Below are 21,786 nucleotides of genomic sequence, written 5' to 3'. Positions count from 1 at the left end.
TATCCGCACTTCCACATCACCGATCAGGGCAGGAATCTTTTTTGTCGAAAAGAAGGACCGATCCCTGAGACCTTGTGTTGATTATAGGGACCTAAATAAAATTACTGTCAAGAATCGCTACTCCCTTCCCTTGGTCCCTGAGTTGTTCCAGAGGTTGAAGACAGCTTCCATTTTCTCTAAACTTGATCTCAGGGGCACCTATAACCTGGTCTGTATACGTGAAGGGGACGAGTGGAAAATGACTTTTCGCACTCGGTTTGGGCATTTTGAATGTTTAGTTATTCCATTTGGGTTATGTAATGTGCCGGCCACATTTCAGCACTTTGTAAACGATATTTTTAGAGATTTTCTCGACATTTTTGTAATCGTCTATCTAGATGACATTCTGATGTTTTCCTCGTCTCTGGAGGTGCATCGGGGACATGTCAGGAGCGTGCTGGAGCACCTCCGTCAGCACGGGCTCTACGCTAAAGATGAGAAATGCTGTTTCGAGCAAAGAAGTATCTTGTTTTTAGGTCTAATTATCTCCACCATCGCTATGGACCCTCAGAAAATCACGGCGATTTTGGAATGGCCGGCCCCCTCGGATAAGAAGGGGGTTCAGAGATTTATTGGGTTTGCAAATTTTTATAGGAAGTTTATAAAGAACTTCTCAGGCCTGGTAGCACCCATCACCCAGCTCACCAAGGTGGGGGTACGTTTCCAATGGACCCCAGCAGCACAAACTGCTTTTGAGGCGTTAAAGAAGCTGTTCACAACAGCTCCCATTCTGAGCCGCCCTGATGCACCATTGCCATATATATTAGAGGTAGACGCATCAGAAGTGGCTGTAGGAGCAGTGTTGTCACAAAGAGTAGGGGCCAAGGAGCTAATCCACCCGGTGGCTTTCTTTTCTAGGAAGCTCTCCCCCTCAGAAAAAAACTACGATATCGGGGATCGGGAATTGTTAGCCATTAAGGCAGCATTAGAGGAATGGCGGTATCTATTAGAGGGAGCCCTACATCCCATTTTGGTCTATACTGACCATAAAAACCTCAAGTATCTGAAGACAGCTAAACGCCTCCGTCCATGCCAGGCCAGATGGGCACTATTCTTTGCGAGGTTTAGCCTACATATCGCCTACAGTCCTGGGTCTAGAAACACAAAACCAGATGCTCTCTTCTGGATGTTTGAGGACCCTAGAGAGACACCTCAACCGGATACCATCTTACCGGCAGGTAGCTTCTTATTGCTCCAGTCTGAGCTGTTGTCCAAACTGCAGGCTGCCTCTACCCGGGTTCCTGATCTACCTGGAATCTCATTACAGAGCAAGGAAGGTCTTTTTTGGAGGGGGGAACAGATCCTGGTACCCAAGGAGGCTCAGTCCCTGGTTTTAGGCTATTGCCATGACCATCCACTGGTGGGTCACTTTGGGATACACAAAACCTTAGATTCGGCAAGACGCACATTTTGGTGGCCAAATATGGCCAAAGATTGTGAAGCGTACGTTAAATCTTGCCCTATCTGCAATCAAAATAAACCCACCAGAGACAGGGCTTGGGGCCTGCTGCGACCCTTACCAATACCTGACCGGCCCTGGAGTATGATCTCCTTAGATTTTGTCGTGGAACTGCCACCTTCGCAGGATCACACCGTGATTTTTGTATCACGGTGGTACAACCGTCTTTCTAAGATGGCCCACTTCCTTCCACTAGAAAAGACACCATCCGCTTCCAAAACGGCACAGGTTTTCATTAAGGAGATAGTGAGACTTCACGGAGTGCCAAAGGGTATTGTTTCGGATCGGGAGTTCAATTCACGTCCAAATTCTGGAAGGCGTTATGTGAGGGGTTGGAGATCAAGTTATCTTTTTCTTCAGCATATCACACACAGACTAACGGGCAGACAGAGCGGACAAATCAGACGCTCGAACGATATCTGAGATGTTACACATAATTTCTGCAAGACGACTGGCTGACACTTCTGCCAATGGCGGAATTCGCCTACAATAATGCGAACCATTCTGCCACCAATCAATCCCCATTCTTCGCCAACTATGGGTTCCACCCTACTTTCCTGCCAGACCTGGTTCCAGAAAACTCAGTCCCAGCAGCCCAGGAGACCCTAAATTTCTTCACAACCAATAATAAGTTATTACAGGAAACGATGGCTAGAGCCCAGGAAGATAGTAAGAAGTTTTTTGACAGGAGGAGAAAGGGGGAATTGGTCATACACCCAGGGGATCGGGTTTGGTTGTCAACAACCAACCTAAAACTGGCATGTCCGTCGAGGAAATTGGCACCCAAATTTGTGGGGCCTTTTCAAGTAGAACGTAAGGTCAATGAAGTGGCATTTAAACTAGCACTTCCCGAATCCCTTAAAATACATCCGGTTTTCCATGTGTCGCTGCTGAAACCTGCAGTACCAGATCCCTTTTTAGATTGCAGATCTAGACCTCCAGAGGCCATAGACATTGATGGGGAAGAGGAATTCGAGGTAGAAGCAATTATGGACAGCAGGAAAAGGGGTGGTCAAACGCAATACCTGATCAAGTGGAAAGGCTATGGGCCAGAGGAGAATTCGTGGGAACTTGCTCAAAATGTCCATGCTCCCAGATTGATGCGGGAATTCCTTCGCAACCAGCCTCAAAGGGGGAATCGGGTGGGCATCCGGAGGCTGCCTGTAATGGGGGGGCAATGTCAGGGACCTCAGATCTGGCAGTGATCGCACACAGGTCTGCGCATGCGCACTTTGCCCGGCCGCACTAGCGCGCCAGCATTGGGACCTGGGCACCCGCGGTGGCAGCGGCGGTCACGCATGCGCACTCGTAGACGCGTGCCTGACGCCAATCAGGGCGCAGGGCGCCCTATTTAAAACAGGACAGGTCTGTGTTCTAATTGCCGTATGATCTTACCTGTATCCTGTGTTTCCTGTATTAAGATTGCCTTGTTGCCGACCCTGCTTGACCCTGATTTACTGATTGTCTAGTGTTCTGATCCCTGGCTTGTCTGACCATTCTCCTGTTTAATCCTGCACGTTCTGATCTCCTGTTACCGAACCCGGCTTGTGACCTGTTTATCTTTCTGTCTACTGTTTTGGTACCGTTCTGCCTCCACCGTTACCGACCTGGCCTGCCCGACTCTGCTCTCGCTACCTCCTCACATCAGGCTCTCACCTGTTATACACCTCCGGTGGTGCTTTTACCACAGCTGGGTGAACCCAGGGGTCACTACCTGGTTTAAGCCTGCTCCAAGTCCATCCCCACCATCAGGGGCCCTGGTGAACAAGCAGGTTGGGACTTAGATTCCACGCCTTGGGGGATTCTGGTCTGTGGAACGCTAGAGGCTACCGCCGGCAGGGACATAACAGGTTGGTTCTTCAAAGGCCAGGCAAGATGTCACACCACATATGGGGCTCCACCTCCCAGAAACTGGCATCTGTTTGGCAGTAGCACCATTCAGTCCTCTCCACCAGGAGTCCGCAGTCTCACCTCCTGGATACTGGGACACCACTCTGTAGCTCTGATTTCTGTTCTTTGTGGCACTTGTCAGGAATGGACTCACCATTAGTGGTGGGACTCATCTGCCATGTGGGCTGCAGTACCAGGGCTGGCCAGCGGGTGCTCTCAGCAACCAGAAGCTCACTCCTGCAGTCAGCCATCACCTGAGGCTGATTGCAGGAGGTGTATTTAAGGAATGGCCAGACCTGCAGTCAGGGCCTTGGTGTATGTTGCCCCTGTACCTGCATCCTGTCTGCTTCCTGCCTGATTCCTGATTCTGCTTTGATCCTGACTCTGAATGAACTCCGCCTGTCCTGACCCTGGCTATTCCTGACCACTCTCCAGCCTGCTCCTTTGGTATCTTGTCTGCCCGATGGTTCCTGACCCGGCCTGCCTGACCACTCCACCTCACCAGCCCTGACTGCTCTTGTCTGTGTACATTCCGTTATCAGTTGGAGGTTTGGTTTTGTTATATTGTGCGTTTATATTTGTGTATAACCTTTAATAAATTATATTGTTACACCATACTTGAGCCTGCATTTCCCTGTGTCAGTTTACACATCTCTGGTCTTACCGGGAGCCCTGACAGCACTCCTCTGCACAGCTCAGTTGTTGGACAGCAACAACCACTTCTCTGCTCAACTAACTATGTTCAAAGTGCTCTTCTTTTCCTTTGTCCCATTGCCAGGGGTTGTGATGTGGTCAGGGGGAGGCTTGAATTCTTGCCACCGTTCAGGCTAATTAAAGTCCTACTTCCCTCTCCTGGCATTGCACTCTGTCTGCCATTGACAGGGAAGGAGAAATGTCCTACAGCAAGCTGCAATGGTCGGGTGAGCCTGAAGGGGCCCAAGCCTGGAGCTACACAAGGGAGGAGAGTTGAACATTAAAATGTTGACCCTTTGAAGTTACAAACAGAAACATAATCCCTGCAGTCAACATATGTAGAGGAGGGGAAGTAAAGGAAAATTATGCTTCTTTTGATAACTTGGCCAGTGACAACCCCTACAACTAGAACAACTAGACTTATAGCTGACTCTTGTGTACTATACATTGAACTGTGTTCTGGGTAGCCCAGCTAGTCATCAAGGTAGATCTCTGTTAAGGGGAAACTACTGCATATGGGCAGCTGGGACAGGTAGCGACAATACCCCTCCTAGTCCTAACTGAGCTCCACCTCTGCCCTGTGCCCAATAGCAGTCCCCAACATTTAAAGCATAGAAAATCTACTGCATTATAATCCCAACATAGCTCCATCTCCAGCAGCAAAACAATGGCAAGCAAAGTCTTTATGGCCTAACAAATTCTGCTTAATAGAATAATACATTTTGCAAATAAAACAAACCAACTACAAGATCCTTATAAGCAGTACTTAATAAAGACTCACCAGCACACTTTCCTTACAGGTCCTGCTGCTTCTGATAATGTAGAAGCAGGTCCACAGGAGGAAGGGGGGGGACTATCGTCATGTGACATCATCTGGGGTGGATAGGATAGAAGGAGGAGAGGAAGGGCCAGCAGGGAACAGCGTTCCACTGCAGGACTCTTGAAAGCTGCCTCTGAAGCCAGTAGAAGAAGGAAGCCGGTACAGTAGTGTGCCCAGCTGTATTCCCCACACTGTGCCCAACAGTCTGTCCTATACAATGTGCCCTGTCCCAAGTAATGGACCCTGTCCCAAGTAATGTGCCCTGTCCCATGTAAAGTGCTCTGTCCCATGTAAAGTGTTCTTCCCCATATAATGTGCTCTGTTCCATGTAATGTATCATGACCCATGTAAAGTGCTCTGCTCCATGAAAAGTGCCTTGTCCCATGTAATGTGCTCTTTCCCATGTAATTTACCCTGTCCCTTGTAAGGTGCCCTGTCCCATGTAATGTGCTCTGTCCTATGTAATGTGCCCTGTCCCATGAAATGTGCCCTGTGCCCTGTCCCATGTAATGTGCTCTGTCCCATGTAATGTGCTCTGTACTATGTAATGTGCCCTGTCCCATGTAATGTGCTCTGTCCTATGTAATGTGCCCTGTCCCATTAAATGTGCCCTGTGCCTTGTCCCATGTAATGTACTCTGTCCTATGTAATGTGCCCTGTCCCATGTAATGTGCTCTGCACTATGTAATGTGCCTGGTCCCATGAAATGTGCTCTATGCCCTGTCCCATGTAATGTCCTATGTTCCATGTAATATTCCCTGTCCCAATAAATATGTCCTGTCTCATGTAATCTTCCCTGTCCCAAGCAATGTGCCCTACCCCATGTAATGTGCCCTGTGCTCTGTCCCATGTAATGTGCTCTGTGCTTTGTCGCATGTAATGTGCCCTGTGCTTTGTTCCATGTATTGTGTTATGTCCCATGCTATGTGCCCTGTGCTCTGTCCCATTTAATATGTTCTTTTTTGTGTAATGTGCCCTGTGCTCTGTCACACATAATGTGCTCTGTCCCATGTAATGTGCTCTGTGCTCTGTCCCATGTAAAGTGCTCTGTCCCATATAATGTCCTCTGTCCCATGTAATGTGCCCTGTCTCATGTAATGTGCCCTGTCCCAAGTAATGTACTATGTCCCATGTAATATGCCCTGCCCCATGTAATGTGCCCTGTGCTCTGTCCCATGCAATGTACCCTGTGCTTTGTCCCATGTAATGTGCCATGTCCCCTGTGCTCTGTCCCATTTAATGCGCTCTGTCCCATGTAATGTGTCCTGTGCTCTGTCTTATGTAATGTGCTCTACTTCCACTTCCACGTAATGTGCCCTACTCTTGTGTAATGTGCCCTGTATCCAATCACTAATATTTCTAATGCATATCCAAATATATAAATGAATAAAAATAAAAAATATATACAATTGTGCATCCAATTACTATTAGTTATATATACATATCAAAATAAATGAAAAAGTGAATGAACCAATGATGATTTTCAACAACAGTGTCCATATGATTGTTATAAGCAGTCAAAATAAAAATCCATATATGAGTTTATTCAAAACATGCAAACTTTGCTTTAACGTATAATATCCCTTGTCTCTTAAAAAGTATTTAGTGCGAATAACTTGCATAAATGTGCTCCCCCGCCGGTTGTGCTCTCACCTCAAATATATGACCAAACTGTTAAGTGAGGTCATAGAGCACTTGTGTCCCTTTAAATGGGCCAGAGTGTGGATGGGATGGTATCTTGCTGTTTGGGGTCCTTCTCCACTCAAAAGATAAAATCCCCTTCCAAGGTGGTTATTATAGAGGAATACATCAAATCATAGCGTATTACCCTTTAAAAATAATTTTTTATTTATAAAAGTACGGTAATGCATTCACATTTACTCTATGTTAAAACCGCTTTGTGCAAAAATGTGTCCTCCAGATATTTTTCCCAGGTGAAAATCCTAAACAGTTTAGGATTTTCACCTGGGAAAAAGATCTAAAAGTTATTTGCACTAAATACTTTTCAAGAAGCACGGGATAGTATACGTTAAAGCAAAGTTTGTACGTTTTGAAGAAATTCATATATGGATTTTTCTTTTGACTGCTTATAACAATCATATGGACACTGTTGTTGAAAATCATCATTGGTTCATTCACTTTTTCATTTATTTTGATATGTATATATAACTAATAGTAATTGGATGCACATTTGTATATATGTTTTATTTTTATTCATTTATATATTTGGATATGCGTTAGAAATATTAGTGATTGGATACACATATTTTTGAAGTGAAGCACGGCACCTTGTGGTTTTTAGCTCTGTGACAATGCCAAGTAGCTTGTCAAAAGCAGTTATTGTTAATAAATCATCGTGCCCCCTGTGCTTGGGGTATCAGGGTATGAAATGCACCCTAAAGCCACAGTGGTCACACCTAGAGTATTTTTTATACTACTGCTTGGAATGGTTCCAACTATAAATTTCTTTTACTCTACAGCTGGCCATTCCCTAACAGAATTTTTTTTCTAGTGTTAAGTTTCAGAAGGTTTGTTTAATTTTTTTAATGGCTAGTGGGGTTAAATCGAAGTCTACTTTTGTCCGTTGTAATGAGGAAATGAAGGAGCAGGAAAATTTTTCCTGAACACATACATTTCTAAATATGTGCATGGTTTTCGTTCAGGAAATTACATTCATTTCAAAATCAAATGTTAAAAGCAAATAAGGTTTTGACGTACTTTTAAATCACATTTCTCAAAGTTTTTGTAGTCATTACTGCTGAGTGTTTCAAAAATCTACCAGTGTATGGTCAATGCTATACCATAGGAGACCGATTGTTTTAACTATGTTGCTTTGTTTGGTGCATGTACAATTCGTTACTTAGAAAGCCTATCACATTTTATTTCTGTATTTTTTTATTTTTATGTAAAATGTTGACACATTACTTACTGCACCTTATTACATAACATACAGCACACAAGCTGCAATATTTGGATGTTTAAAATGCATAATAAACTAGAGCCACACTATACTTATGCAACATCCATGTATGATTTGCTAGATAGGTTAAAGGATTGTATTCATACATCTGTATGTTCATGTGAGAATGTAATCCAAGAATACTATAGATTTATCCCTGTTTTTTGTTATTTTCTTTTTTAAAACAGGTCTAGTATTTCAGTGGTCTTTTCCAAACAAAACAACTTTTCAGAATGACAATCACAAACATAATGATGATTAGGTTAGATGCTGACATGTTTGTCAATCAAGAGCTTTCAAAAACTCTGTTTTTGGATTAAACAAATCATCTTCTGGACCAAAATCAACGGGAGAAAGATTTTGTTCCACTATTACTATGTTTTCACGAAAACTGTGTTTTGCAGAACAAGTGACAAACATATAGGGGTTGATTTATAAAGAATTTGCATAGCCATTTGCCCAGTGAAAGTGCATGTACATTCGTACTGAGTGAATGGGGCAAAACAATAAATGTAAATCGGTTATATCCTGTGCTTTTCGAATGTTAATAATTGATTGTAAATGGAAAATACTGTATTTATAAGAAGTTTCCTATGATTCTTAGCTCCACTCATTTTGTTTTTGCCCTGTTCTCACAAAACAAATTTACATGCACTTTCACTAGGTGAATGGCTATGCAACCCCATTTATGTACATAATAAATGCAGTTGACACTGAGCATTATATTATTAACTCTATGGACAAATAACATCATAATTAAAGTGATTGTAAACCTGAATTTTTTAAAAATAACAAGCGTGTACTTACCTGCTCTGTGCATTGGTTATGTATGGAGAAGCCCCATTACTTCTCTTCTTGAGACCCACGTTGGTGCTCCTATTTCCACCCCCCTCTCGAGTGCATCCATAGCAAGCTGTTTGCTATGGGAGCACTAGTGCAGGCTCGCTCCTGAGCTGGCTCTGTGTGCCATTGATACACAGATCATGGCTCGGCCCCACCCCCTGCTCCCTCCTCATTGTCCTTGATTGACAGCAGAAAGAGTGTAAGCAGGTTGAAATGCTGGTTAGTAAGAAGGAAATAGTTGGCCTGATTTCCCTCACTTTTTGCCGAGCTCTGCCTCTTTCTCTGAGCTGTTAATAAAAGGGAGAAGGCTCTGCCCAGTCAGTCTGTTGCATGGGAAAGAAGACATAGACTGCCTGCTGTCACATCCACAATGTACGGGAAGTGCTGGGACCTGCAGTCCACCCTAAAGACACCAGTTTTGGAGATCTGCAACTATGGACTTTGCTATGAATGAACTTCCATCTTGTACAGGTATGCTGGGGCAGCTACAAGCCTGAGTTAGGGATTAGGTACATTAGAAAAAAGACTGTGCACTTTGTTTGAAATTGTAATGTTCAGAACTTTCAGTAAAGCTTTTGAAACTTTGCCATTGTCTGGTCTGAATTTACTAAAAAGGTGTAATGCAAGTAACCAGCACCACATAGTCTACAACGTGGATCTGTAAAGCACATTGGGGTATGAAGACAGCACTACAAGAGTTAACATGGTGCAGAATAAAGCAAGTGGTTACCAAAGGCAATGGAGGTTTACCAAGCAGCCTGTCCTGAAGCATGTACCTGTTACAGGTGGGACAACCTCTTGCAGCGAGGGAGTTGTTGTTGGCACTCCCTCCATGAGCGGTCTATCTTCAATAGTAATGGGAGAAGATCAGCAGGAAGAGTTAATGCAGAGCACTCACAGAGCCTGCATTAGGTGCTCAGCAGGACACCATTTTGTTACTGGTTGTGAGGTAGCGGAGATATTGAGGTTGAGGTATTCTTGATATTCTAAAGACCTTAAGGTTGAATTATCCCTGAAAGCAACCCCTGACTTGTCCCAGGGCATTGGTCAGCATTACACAAAGTAAAGGTACCCCATGTCTAAGGCAAGTGACCCTGTTCAAGGGGCCTAGTGTAGCTCAGAAAAACCCACCCTGGGGTAGGCCCTCCATGTGACCCATACGTGGCACGAGGAGGGGAACATGGAGTGTCACCCGCCCGCCCATTAAAAAAAAGAGAATATGGCTCCCTCGACTGTCTTTTAGCCACTGATGAGAGAGAGAACAGAGAGAGCTCTCGTGCACATTGCTGAATCAAGATCAGGCTCAGGTAAGTATAAGGGGGAGCTGGAGGAACAGCAGAACACAGAAGTATTTTTTTCTTAATGCATGGACGTGCATTGAGACATTGAGGTAAAAAACCATCTAGCTTTACAGCCATTTTAATTCCAATATTTGCAAACCTAAGACTTTCATCTCAGGTTTTTGCTTTGTTACTCTATATAATATTTGCTGACAGTATAAATGGCATAACAACCTCAAAAAAAGTCTTCCATCCTTCCATTGCTTTAGGAGCAGCTGACTGACATTCTGTAACATTGTAGCAAAAATCCGATTCAAATTCTTCTGGGTGGGATATGTCTATATCATATGCAGACCCTTGAAATAAACCTGCATCCAAAGCTGCAAGGAATGGCACAACAGCCAAATAGTAATTCATGCCTGAAAAGAAAAAAGATACAAATGTTAAATCATTGATTTAATCATGGGGATAGATAGATAGATAGATAGATAGATAGATAGATAGATTCAGTTGAAGGAATTAGGATTGCCAACAAAAGCGAAGAAAAGAAAACAGAAATAGAGCTGATGGCTATAGAAATCAATTCAATTTCTAATTTCATAGTTACAGAGTTAAGTAGGCCATAGATTATGTGATTTTCTTTCCTGCAACTATGATTTGCAGGAAAGAAAATTGCTTGATTCTCCCATCAACACAGTCAGAGTTGATAGGGGAATCCCTACCGTGAAGCTATTGTGCTCTCCCAGCAGGAGGGGGGGGCAATGGAGCCATCCCTGCCATGAGAACAGAAGGAATACCGCCAGTGTTTATAGCCAAGGGCAATAATCGCATGCTAAAAATTTGACATGCTGATTGTACCCAAGTCTATTGATGGATTGACTTTTGTACAATCAGCCTGCCCATAGATGGACCGAATCTCAGACGGTCTCTGCTTAACCAGTTGAGATTCAATCTATCTATGGCCAGTTTTAGGTTGAAAAAAGACACATGTCCATCACAATCAACCAAAAACAAAAATAAAGAAATTAAAAGTCTGCATATTTAGAATCCTAAACCCACAGTTGATTCAGAGTAGGGTGACATAAACCTTATAAAGCCTGATACAGCTCTACAGCTCTAACATGGAAACAATGTCTTTATACAGTTGCAAGAAAAAGTATGTGAACCCCTTGGGATTACATGGAGTTTTGCATGAATTGGGCATAAAATCTGTCTGTCTTACCATGGACACATGAACATCAAGGCTTTTGGAGATACTATTGTAACCCTTTCCAGCTTCATGCAAGTCAACAATTCTTGATCGTAGGTCTTCTGAGAGCTCTTTTCTGCGAGGCATGGTTCACATCAGACAGTGCTTCTTGAAACCAGTAAACCTAAACAGGTGTGTGTTAAGGGGAGGACAGCTGTCAGCAACACATCCAATATCATCACACTGATTGGAGTCAAGGTTGGCTCACTCCTGGCTCCAATTAGCTCTGGGAGAAGTCATTAAGCTAGGACCTCACATACTTTTTCCTCCCTGCACTGTGAATGTTTACATGTTATGTGAAATTAAACCATGACAACATCTAATGTTTGTGTAGTATTATGTTCAGCAGACTGTGTTCTTCTATTGTTGTGACTTAGATGACGTTCAGAGCACATTTTATGCCCAATTCATGCAAAACTCCACGTAATCCCAAGGGGTTCACATACTTTTTCTTGCAACTGTATATATATATATATATATATATATATATGCTCTCTCCTTCGGTCAACACTTTTAAAAAAAATACCAATAGCCAGTTAAAGTTTATACATTTAGAAAAAGCATTCAACCCTTTGTTGACACCCCCAGAGAATAAAAAGTGAAATGTGGTATGGGTAATAAAATGCCCCCATGAGATGTTTGAACATAGTGCAACTGATTTTCTAGTGACAATCCAATAGAACATGAAGCATACTTTTGTAAAATAAAAAATGTCCTTTCTGCACCATGTCCTTGTACCTGCTTTCTCCATCATGCCTGTAATGGGCATACTGTATAGAGTAATGCTGAAAATTCTCTTTCAATGTATTTGTAATATTACTCTATAGAAATTGTAGTAAATTAATTGTTTTTGCCCAAAAGCAAATGCTTACAATAAACCAACATCCATTTTTTTATGATGTGGACAGCTTTTCTGACACATCATGATATATGCATGCTTATTTAGTACTCTCTGTTCCTATGAATTACAATCATATCACAAAACCAGAATAATTGTCATACGATTTATTAAAACGCAGATCTTTTTATGTCAAAGAATGATTGCTTGAAATAAAGCAGAATTCAAGTAAACTGTTGATCCCTGGTAATGCTCCTGAAATAATTAGAGCTTATCGGTTGAGTATACTAACTGAAATTAAATTTTATTCAGGATTAACCCTTTTCTGCCCAGATGACGTCTATTTGCCCAATAATTCTATAAACAATTTGTATACCTAATATAATTTTTAAATCAAGTATGTTAACATTTTAGGCTGAAAATATAAATGTAAAAAGTCCTTTTTTTCTATGTTTATTATTTTGGTTATCAATTCATCTTTAAAGCAGTATTAAACCCAAAAATAAATAATTATATATTGTAGCTTACCAACCCTTAAATATGGTGTCTATGTTAGTTTTTTAGGCTATTTTACAACTGATTATCCAGCCAGTAACACACTTCCAGTCTTAGGGTATCTCCACTCCCTTGGTGATAAATGGAGATACCTTTGGACAACAGCATTGTCAATCTGGGAAGAGGGCAGCATTAAACGTACTAGCAGATTTAGATGGACTTGATTATGAAAATTGAGCTGAACTCAACCAAACACTTTTTTACAGCTGAATTCCAGTTATGGATTTTTTTGCATAGTTACATAGGACCAGCTTGGATCAATGTAAGTATTTTTATACCATACCTGTGGAATCCCTGTGGAACTATAGAATCAATGTAGTATTCAAAGCTACTTCAGCAACTGCCACTGTGATTGCTGCTGTGTTCCAGAGGCCATGCCAAGTGATTGCCTTGCTGCATTGTGAATTCAGGGGTTCACTCCCTTGGTACAGGTGCCATTTACAGAATGCCTTGCATTTTTCTCAATGAATTCAATATATTTTCTGATGTGACAAGATAGAGAAGCTAGGCAATGGCATCACAGCAAACAGCTTTTTCCCCTTTTGGGATAAAGGCTTTTATATAAATGAATAAATGCTGGCTATTGTAAGCACCCCTGTCAGTGTTAAACAATTTGTCTCACTCCTCTAAGTTCTAATTTTGCTGGACAGCTTGGTCTGCCCAAGGAAGCTGAAAAATAACAGACTTGTGGTCAGATCAACAGGTGGAAATACAGGAAAAAAGCCTGAAAAAAGAAAATGAATGCAGCCATCACATCTAGGAATTGGTCAGCGTCAACATATCACATTTTTGTTTTTAGGTTTAACACCAATATAAAACTACTATCTAAACCGATGTTTTGTTTTGTTTTTGTTTTTTTTTTTCATTTTTAACACAGCAGGTCAATTTCCACCTTTGTTTCAGATATAGTCAGGAAGAGTTATAACCCATGTCAAGTTTTTTTTTTGCTGTCTGTGTCCCCCTTAAGGAGATTCACTGTCTCTGGGGACTATTATCACAGGTAACAAAAGTGTGGAAATGTCCAAAATGTTTAGTTGTCAGCAAAACAAGAATAGGAGGAACATTTTCTCTAGTGATAACTGTGTAAAAGGGGAATTTCACTCACTTTTAATTTTCTTTTGTGTTTTATAACAGGAAGTAAAGGGAAATTTCTCCCATGGGAAGTTTGGGGTGTACAGTATATACTTGTTATTGAACAGTTGTTGGAGCTGCCCTTTGTATGTGGCAGGCCATTACAATGCTTTGGGATAACTTAAAAAAGCAGCAAAGCACCACAGGTTCACCTCACTTTTGCCAAGTGAGGCTTTACATTAACATCAAATGTTTAACTTTTTAAAGTGGAGTTCCACTCAACCTATCAAAAAATAAAAGTCAGCAGCTACAAAAACCGTAGCTTCTGACTTTTAAAAAACAGCCACTCACCTGTCCCTCGGTCCCGTGGTGTGTCTCCCCGCAGCTCATTTCACCAGCCGTCCTGTATTCCAGGAGGCCGGCATCTTCAGTGTAGGCACCCGGCTGTGATAGCTTGCGGCCTCACAGCTGGGTACCCACTGTGCATGCGCGAGTAGCGCTGCACTTCGTGAATGGTTCTGTAGTCTTCTGGGACCTGTCACATGTCCCAAAAGACTACAGGGAGGGAGGGAGGACACCTTCCGCTTCTGATCCCCTAGGCGATTGGACCGGAAGTGGGAGCGAGTACCTGTCAAATTTGGGTACCCGCTCCCCCCCTGCCCCCCAAAGGTGCCAATCCTTAATGAGGAGTGGGGGAGTAGTCCTTAAAGTGGAACTTCCCCTTTTGGATGGAGCTCCACTTTAAGAAGAAACAGTGCAGAACAATGATAAAATAAACATACAAACCATGCAATTAGAGTTTTGAACCGCTGACTAATATGCAAGCTATACCTTCTTAAGCCATAATTTGTTCGTAAATTTAAAATCAAAGCATGTGTGGCAGCTAAAATTAACTGAAAAAAGACTTTTTCAAAACTGAAGTTAATCCAATTGGGGTGCTGCTGCATGCAAGAGAAAGTCAATTTCACAGCCAAATATGTGATGCTAGACTATAATTGTGGTGCTAGATCAGCGTTTTTCAACCACTGTGCCGCGGCACACTAGTGTGCCGTGAGATATTGTCTGGTGTGCCGTGGGAAAAATTCCAATTTCATCTGTAACATGTGGCTTCGGCTCACAAATAGACCAATCATTAGAATCTAATGATTCAGTGGTCGGCAAGCCGCGGCTCGCGAGCCACATGCGGCTCTTTACCCAGTCTAATGCGGCTCTTCTGTGTGCCGGGCGCCTGCTCCCCTCCCTCCTCTCGGTCGGCCGCTCCCCTGCCTCCTCTCGGTTGGCAGCCCCAAAAGTCCGCGCGGACCTTTTAATCCGGCTTGCGGATGTGGCTGTCAGGATGTGTGTAGGCGGGGCAGCGTGCCGAACGTGAGGGGAGGGGAGCTAGGCTCCTCTCACAGTCCGCCCTGAAGACCCGAACGGCGCGGGAAGACAGCGAGAGGAACGCAAAAGGTAAGTGAATTGACACGGGGGACTTGGCTTACTAGAAGGGGGGGGGGGAATAGTACTGTGGGGGATGAAATACTATATGAGGGATGAATTACTTTATGAGGGATGAAATACTATATGGGGGGATGAAATACTATATGGGGGGATGAAATACTATATGAGGGATGAATTACTATATGAGGGATGAAATACTATATGGGGGGATGAAATACTATATGGGGGGATGAAATACTATATGAGGGATGAATTACTATATGGGGGGATGAAATACTATATGAGGGATGAATTACTATATGAGGGATGAAATACTATATGAGGGATGAAATACTATATGGGGGGATGAAATACTATATGAGGGATGAAATACTATATGGGGGGATGAAATACTATATGAGGGATGAAATACTATATGAGGGATGAATTACTATATGGGGGATGAAATACTATATGAGGGATGAAATACTATATGGGGGATGAAATACTATATGGGGGATGAAATACTATACGGGGGATGAAATACTATACGGGGGATGAAATACTATACGAGGGATGAAATACTATACGGGGGATGAATTGCTATGGGGGATGAATTACTATATGGGGGATGAATTACTATGGGGGATGAATTACTATATGGAGGATGAATTACTATATGGGGGATGAATTACTATATGGGGGATGAATTACTATGGGGGATGAATTACTATGGGGGATGAATTACACTATGGGGGATGAATTACACTATGGGGGATGAATTACTATATGGGGGATGAATTACTATGGGGGATGAATTACTATATGGGGGATGAATTACTATATGGGGGATTAATTACTATGGGGGATGAATTACTATATGGGGGATTAATTACTATGGGGGATGAATTACTATGGGGGATGAATTACTATATGGAGGATGAATTACTATGGGGGATGAATTACTATATGGGGGATTAATTACTATGGGGGATGAATTACTATATGGGGGATTAATTACTATGCTTACTATGGGGGAATATTACTATACTTACTATGGATGACACATACACATCATTCATCTACTCTTGGTCCGGCCCCCGGGTCCAATTATAAAATACTTTATTATTTCATAATAAAGTAATTATAAAATAATTTCTTTGTGTTTGATTCCTATTCAAGAGAATTACTTTATATATAGTCAATATAGGCACAGAGGTAAATTTTTTTAACATTTTCTAATGGTGGTGTGCCTCGTGATTTTTTTCATGAAAAAAGTGTGCCTTTGCACAAAAAAGGTTGAAAAACACTGTGCTAGATTATATTAACTTGATTATTTGTTTGGACACTGGATGGACTGATGTCAGTGGACTTTATGCATTTACTTACACATAATGTTTGCTTGATATTTGATTGGCAGTATTGTTCGTGGAGAATTTTTTATAGTTGTAACACATCAGTATTTAATAATATCAGCACTTTATACCGATCTTTAGTTTATCGAGGTGAAGTGCTGCATTAAGGATTCTGATTGATTCTCTGTTTATATTCATTTTCTAGTGGAAACCAAAAAAGGAACAAAGTGGGACTTTTAAGGTGCCATTAATAAATACAACTGGATAACATGATTAATGTTATCCAGTTGTACTGTATTTGATTAATGGCACCTTAAAAGTCCCATTTTGTTTCTTTTTCCATTATAATATGAGGTGGTATCAAAAAGGTTCGAGACTATATTTGTAACACACCAGCAGATAGCAACAGAAGGCTGCACACACAGTCACATGGAGCTCTGACCGTCATAAATCATTGTGACAAAAGACATTGTCCTGTGTACATGGGGAGCTGTGCAACTGGTGCTATTCGGACCACGTGCATTACCATGTCTGCTATTTCATCATGGACTGAAAATTAGAACAAAGAGCAAATTTGAAATTCTGTGTGAAGCCCATACATCCAAGTTTCGTCACCTGTAATGATCCTCAACATGAAGGACAGTTCATACATGGGAGGCTGACAGAGTTCTTGGCAGACTTAGACGTGGTGTTCCTTCTGCTCCTGGGTCAGCGGACTAGGGACCTGGCCACTCAAAACACCTTTTCAGCATTGATATAAACATGCCAAATCATGTCAAACGTCTCTGTGGCAGATTTTCCCAGTTTCATGCAGACGTTCATGTTTGGTCTTTGCTATGACTTGCTGTCTACGATGAAATAGCAGACGTGGTAATGCACGTGGTCAGGTAGGTGCTTCCTGTGACTTGTGCGTGCAGTCTCGTGCTGCCATCTGTTGGCGTGTTACAAACCTAGTCTCAAAAGTTTTTGATACCTCCTCGTATACAGATGTACTGCCTGATTTTGACTCTCACTTGTTTGGTCACTGTTGACAATATTTTTATTTTTTGAAGGGGATTAATGCAGCAGTACACAAATAGATTTATTTATTTCTGTATATTTACATTTATTTTGATTTATTGAATTTATTTTATTGTGACAGAGCACAGGGGTGGATTCAGTATAATATTGTTCTAAGAAAGTTTGTTAATGTACCTAATCATTAGTAGGGTCAAATCGATGTTTGTTTTCGACCACAGTGATGAAACAATTCAAAGGTGCAGGATGGAAAATTTTTCTCAAAAGAACACATTTCTAACAGTGTGTGGTTTTGGTTTGGTAAAGTCCGTTCATTCCAAAATCCAATGTTAAAAGCAAATTATATCTTTCAAATGACATTTGAATATTCAAAAACATTCTGAGAATTTTTGTACAAGTTTTCCAAAGAAATTTCATTTGAAATTCTCTTCATCTATGGCCACCTTTACAGTTGTATGTGGTTGCAGAACAACACGATTTTCTCAGTCTCAGACACAGCATATATGTATTTGGTTTCATAATTTATTTTTATAGCAGTGACACATGCTTATTTATCAAGCTTAATTAGTCCTGCTTTGACTGGTGAAAGTAGTTGTCACAACAGATCAAAAGGTGTCTTCCTAAAAATAAATTGACAGTAAAAGCAGGTATAGTTTTCTAAAATTTGGCTATCACATCTGCCTTTGATTTTAGGATTGACTTTCATTGTAGTATTTTCTGGGGAGTGATTTAAATGCCTAGCTTTTCCTAAAATTGTGGTTATGGGAAATGAATGTGTAATGCTTTTGGTGAACATTAGTTATCGCACAGCAATGTGGCAGCCTGCTGAGGGCAAATGGCAGCTCTAATAACTGTTCTGCACAAGTGTGTGCAGCAAAATTTAAAAAAGGCCCTAGCAAGTAAAAATATAAACCCTAAACCACTAACTAGACAAAGCAAAAGCCAGCTCTATATATTTGTTTTTTAAACCTAGCAAAAAAAAAAAAAAAAAGAAATATGTTAGATGAAAGTAAAATCCCTTATAAATCACAAAAGAAACAAAAACATTGTCAAAGACTGGTGCAGCGGCAAGCAATTAAAAACACTTACTGCTGAAAGAATGAGTCATAAGAAGACAGCAGCTGAGTCTATAAAACTGTGAACACAGGGGTGAGTACACAAGGGTATGGCCTACTACAATGCAATTCACTGTATAGCACTGTATCTTGATCTATGCTCCCACTACACAGATTTACCAGATTTCTCTAACCAGCTCCAACACATACAAGATTTCTGTTGGGAGCCAATCCTTTTTGTAGTGAGCAGGTTGTCTTGTTCATTTCTTCAGATTATTGGCTATTAGAGACTCTTCTGAACATTAGAAAAGGTTATGCGGTGCATTATGGGTGGAGGTGTGAATTTTCAGCCATAAATTCTGAGTTCTGCTAAGCTGTGAAGCCAGGAGAACTGTCTTGAACCCAACATGGCTCTGAACCCAAACCACATCCCTAGTTGGGATAATTGGTTTTGTTGTGATAATAAATATGGATAGATTTAGATTACTGCACATATCTTCACTGCATAGCCCTCCTGACCTAAAGTAACCAACCTTTTCTCATCCTAGGCACAGTATATACTTACCTGCATCCCATGGCCATGGCCTGCCACAATCATCACATCCCACAGCTGAAATACTTACACAGGTTGAGTATGTACATTTGAAATCTACAGTCTTCTAATAGTCCCCTGAGCTGGAAAATGGTTCAATTGCACAGGAAAGAACAAGAGTTTGAACACAGAATTTGAAGATATAAGCAGGCTACGCTAATTCTGCATTGGACTCTATTATTTGCCAAATAAAGTAAGAAGTACTGAAGTAAAGGAAATTTTGAAAAAGTAATTTTTGCCTCTCCTTCAACAAAAGGGACTTCCTTTGGTATCTGTACTTGTACTCCTAACCAAATGTTCATTCAAAGGAATTAATTATTTTCAAAACCTTTTACTCAATATATATGTTATAACTAATAGCTTATTTGTGTTTGAGGTAGAAAAGCATATACAAGTATACTTACAAGCCCACCAACTTCTCCCAGAGACTAAAGTCTGGTCCTCATTGTTTGATCCACTGGCTGTCCTATTAGAGTCATCTACTAACCGGCCTAGATTTGATTAAAAAAGAAAACAGTCAACTACAATTACAAAAATATTTAAGACTGTCAGTTTATTTACTTCATTATGTTAGTGAAGTAAAACATGTAACATTAGATTCATTGTTGCAGTATTTTATGTACACTGGAGGTCAACCTGAAAGTTAGTGTGCTATAAGCAACTAAATGCTACAAATATAATCCAATATCTTGAATACTTTGTAGCTAAATAAGTTATGATCCAGAACAAGCAGGCAGGTAAGGAATTCTGATTGCAACCTGACTTTACTGGTTGCATTGGCTAATGACTATTCTGGACACTTAATAAGAAAGTATTCAAGCCCGAGAAAGCCATGCATCAAGCATTATACTTTTTATCAGAAACATTTCCATTAAGTCACCTGTTGCAAATGAAAACACCAGTGTAAATAGGTTGTGATGAAAACAGCCATTCACTTATTTTAACTGGCAATAAATGAATAAAAATTCAGCTGATTCAGCTGGGACCATCCAAATTTCAATCCATCTATGGCCATTCTTGCTCATGAGAAGCTGATCTAATTAATGATCAGCTTCTCTCGAAAAGGAATATTGGAAAATATTCAATCAGTACCTGAAATCAAATAAGTGCAGCACTGCTAGGTGTAATCTGACAGCAGAAGTGTCCACACTGAATACAAAAGCACAGCAGGGAGGATTCTTCCATCCTCTTTGTGTGGATGAGGGGAGTTCATTCATTTTTTTTTATACTTGCTAAAAAAATGTAAAAAAAAAGATCCACCTATGGCCAATCATAGGTTCCTTTTTCCAATTTTGCAGATCTAGTGTACTGCATATAGGTCAGGAGATAACAGCTGCCACCAGAACCTTATCAAATAGACATTTTCCTTTTGATCGACTTCATTTTCCAATTAATCTGTGATATTAGTATATTTTTCCTTAGTATTATTGGGTCACAATATCTAAGAATGAATTCCAAGTCTGGTTGCCTTAGATGACTTCACAATATAGGGATGTCAAGCCCTTTCAGGAATGTATGCTATCTTCCTTAAAGGTTAATACTGCTATTCAGAGTTTACCATTGGCCAAATGCTACCCACTAGCCCTGTATATACCACAGCCAAAATTTGTAATATGGAGTCTCATACCACGTCTGGTTTGATAACCATTCCCTTCCACAAGGACAAGGGACTCCGTGGTGAAAAAGCATCTACAGCTAAGTATGCTTGTTACATTTTCTAATATTATTACATTTGTTATCTTTATATGTCATTTCTTAAATAAATGTCATATACAGTTTGATTTTACCTACAAGTGTTTGTGTGATCTCTCTTTGCACATCTCGAATAAAGCCCCAAAAACGTAAACTATCACATTAGCGTGATAAAACAGCATACAAAAATTAAAACAAAGCAAGGTCATTCTCAGACATCCAATGAGTAAATAAGTCCAGCAACCACATCATTTAACTTCATAACCCATACAGAGGTTTCTGGGCTTTCTGCACTACTGCATTTTGATTCAATGCTTCCTTTACCTCCCAGTCATACTTCTAAATATAGCCATAGATGGATCAAAATTCTGCAGGTTAAGCAGAGAATGGACACATTTTGATCCATCTATGGCCATTCCCATTTGAGTGGAGATAATCTAATGACTGACTCTTCTCGATTGGAACTCTTGATATATTTTTGTTCATTTAGAGCTTGTGACCAATCAGCTGCAGTGCTGATGAATGCATTCTTACAGAGGAGGAGTCCAGTTTTCATAATACAACAGCAATGTGGGGAAAATTACTTCACCCACCTAGAAGGTGTGTATCAGGGAATCCGTTGTTTTTTTTGGCTGATCATAGAAAAAAACAATGATCCAACTATGACCAGTTTAACACAATATTCTGAATAACTAAATGAGGGCTGGCAGATAATAAAACAAAAGCAAATCTGGAAGAGACTTTATAAAAAAAAAAAAATAGAAGCAAGCTCTAGGGAACACAACCCTACACTAAATTAGATTGTCCAGCCCTGGAGCCACTTTAAAAAGAGTTGCATCTATACTTAACCCTTTTTAAAGCTACAAGCCTTGCAGTTGCTACTATGACCAAACTAATAGCTTATGTTAGTTTATTGAAGCTGTTTAGTTTATTGAAAATAGCTTGTGGACTTCCACAGTC

General features: G+C 40.9%; 1 protein-coding gene across 3 annotated transcripts in view; it reads right to left on the bottom strand.

The window, feature by feature from the left end:
* The window catches only part of CUNH6orf58 (chromosome unknown C6orf58 homolog), a 101,954-nt gene that overhangs the window by 62,739 nt on the left and 17,429 nt on the right, over positions 1 to 21,786 (bottom strand). For all 3 annotated transcript variants that reach the window (XM_089686463.1, XM_089686462.1, XM_089686464.1), the window contains exons 2-3: positions 19,539 to 19,625; positions 10,218 to 10,402 (exon numbers count right to left, since the gene is read on the bottom strand). In XM_089686463.1, coding sequence (XP_089542589.1) covers positions 10,218 to 10,402; positions 19,539 to 19,625 — 272 coding nt within the window. The remainder of the gene's footprint in view (positions 1 to 10,217; positions 10,403 to 19,538; positions 19,626 to 21,786) is intronic.

The sequence above is a fragment of the Staurois parvus genome, unplaced genomic scaffold, assembly GCF_062004578.1.
Source record: "Staurois parvus isolate SC_StPar_1 unplaced genomic scaffold, SC_StPar_1.0 ptg000397l, whole genome shotgun sequence".
NCBI lineage: Eukaryota > Metazoa > Chordata > Amphibia > Anura > Ranidae > Staurois > Staurois parvus.
Note: the sequence above shows the minus strand (reverse complement) of the source record. Positions and strands in the feature narration are given on the sequence as shown.